The sequence below is a fragment of the Abrus precatorius genome, unplaced genomic scaffold, assembly GCF_003935025.1.
Source record: "Abrus precatorius isolate BTA unplaced genomic scaffold, Abrus_2018 Scaffold2, whole genome shotgun sequence".
Taxonomy (NCBI): Eukaryota; Viridiplantae; Streptophyta; class Magnoliopsida; order Fabales; family Fabaceae; genus Abrus; species Abrus precatorius.
This window is the reverse complement of record NW_020874362.1, coordinates 8,535,843-8,538,260: the sequence shown is the minus strand read 5'-3', so window position 1 is coordinate 8,538,260 and position 2,418 is coordinate 8,535,843. Positions and strand designations below refer to the sequence as shown.

The window sequence follows — 2,418 nt, the reverse complement described above, 5'->3', positions numbered from 1 at the left end:
GGACTAAAATAAAAAAATCATTTAAAGAGACAAAAATTAAAAATATATAAAATATAGTACTAAAAACATATTTAAACCTTAAAATTATCTCTTGAATTAAAACACATTGGAATCAATAAATGAGGCAATAAAAGTAATATTTAATAGCATTTGTATAATTTTTCTCACTTCAACTTAAGAAACTTTTTTTTTTTTTTGTGGATTGATTCTCTTAAATACTATGATGTACATTGACCCTTAAATATTTTAAATAATTTAAATTTTATTTATTTATTGGAGATCTCATTCATCATATTTTGAAACACATACTAGTGGTGTAATAAAAATGACTCAAAAATTAAATCATGAGATCTACAAAAGAATAAAGAAGAGAACATTGACCTTTTTGCTATAAAAGATATGATTTCCAAAAATATATATATTAAGAGAAATATTAAAGAAAGGTGTATTTCATTAAGAAAAACACATTTCAAGTCTACACCTAGATAACATTAACATAATTGAAACCTAACAACACAGTAAACAAAATAATAATAAAAAAGTTGCATAGTTAAGCCACATAATGTGTGGTACAATCACTTGCATCTACCTAAGCGCAACTCTAAATCAACTTGTCCATTAACACTAGCATTCAGAGAAGTGTTTTCATCACCTATCTGCATTTGGGAACCATACATGTTGGTCTTGGTGTTGCTACTAGCTTCTCCATTTGACGGGACCAATAAGAAAGAAGCTTCCTCTGGAAAAAGCATGAGGGTTTGTTGAGGCTTATTATCAATCATAGGCATGGAATTAGAGGGAGATGCACTCATCTTGTCTAAAGGCATGAGGTTATTTGCAAAGAAGGTTTGTTTCCTTGTACAATAGTCCTCAGGGTGTGTGGATAGTAGGTTTGTGAAGAAGCTAGTAGCATAACTTGGAATTTCTTGTTCTGTTTTGTTTGGTAAAAAGTGTTTAGCGATTTCACTCCAATGCCCTTTTCCATACTTGATGATTCCCCTTAGAAGTAACCTAAGATCAAAATAAAATATATATAATAAATTAATGTTGTAGAAAATTAAAAAAGTAGTTACAAAAACACCAACTAATTGATAATTATTAAATGTTGATTTCCTTTACCACTATTCTTTACTTTCACCATAAAAGTGAAAAAAAAGTGGGCTAAAAATTTATTAAAAATTAATTGGATTAAGCTTTGAAGGACACAAACTCATGCTCTGTTTGAGTCCAAAGCTCACTGAGGCTAGCTCCCTGTGGAAATAGGTATGTGTTTGATTTAGGTAGAGGTGCAGATACAGTAGCAATCATTTCACCATGAACGCCTAGTTGAAACCTAGAAGCAATATCAAAAGGCTCATAGGTATATTTTGAGGATGGCCATGGAGTAGTTTGTTCCTGGCTACGACGATGTGAGTTGGATTTTGCACAAGCCCTTGAGGATATAGGATTTTTCTCAAATTGATTTTTTTTAACAGAAACATCAATTTTTGTTGCATTAGATGATCTAGGTGGTGATGGAGGTGCATTTGTAAGATCAATTATTTCAACCATCATTGTTGAAAAAATTACAGAGAGAGGGAGAGAGAATAGCTAAGTGTTGAAAGATGGAATTGCTTACTCTTATTTTATAGGTTCGAAGGCTACTTTACATTTAATAAAATATGTAAAAAATTTCATCAATTATATTTTTTTAAAATACTTCTACCTACCCAAAATGGCTAACACGCACACCTTTTTTATTATATAGTTTAAAAACTAATAATATAATAATACTGCAAATATTATTACATACAAAGATTTGAATATATTTGACAATAAAGAGTATATCCTTACTTGGAGTTGATAGAAACTATTTATTAAAACTATCAATATAAAAGGCATATTTTAAAATCTTATTTAGTTAAGAAAAATCTTAGTTTTACTTGATTTGAAAATTCTTTAAATTTTTAAGGGATGATATATTAATAAATTCAATGTAATTATAATAAGAAAAAAAATAAAAAGTGATAAAAATAAAGCTTAAATGAACTAGGATAAATAGTAAAATCAATGTTGTGAAAAATAAAAAATGGGTACATCATTTTCCTTTTACTTCCACTACTTTATGCATCACCATTATCATTACAATCATTTTGAGTATTTCATACAAAGTAAATTTCTATGCCTTTTATTATTTTTCATAACTACTCTCCTCTTTGTCGACATAGCTTTTGTCAATGAGATTGAAAGTTTCATGTTATATACAAAATTAACTTGTCACAAATGAATTATTTTTTAATCACCAAACCACACTAAAGTTAATTGAATTATGAAATGTTTCTTAATTCATTTATGAGTTTATTTATTTTGATGATATTCATTTATTGGATGCCTGAGTCTTGGCAATGCTTTATGGTTGATGATGTTATCCATATTTAT

The 2,418-nt window shown here is 28.1% G+C and overlaps 1 protein-coding gene across 1 annotated transcript; it reads right to left on the bottom strand.

Moving 5' to 3' along the window:
* Window positions 1–1,188: 1,188 nt before the first annotated feature.
* On the bottom strand, window positions 1,189–1,554 carry LOC113859404. Its single transcript, XM_027492188.1, has one exon. The coding sequence runs from the start codon at window positions 1,552–1,554 to the stop codon at window positions 1,189–1,191; it is 366 nt and encodes a 121-aa protein (XP_027347989.1).
* Between the last annotated feature and the right edge of the window lie 864 nt (window positions 1,555–2,418).

What these genes read in the sequence shown, in the direction of transcription:
- LOC113859404 (XM_027492188.1), bottom strand. Translation starts at nt 1,554, where the DNA reads ATGATGGTTGAAATAATTGATCTTACAAATGCACCTCCATCACCACCT.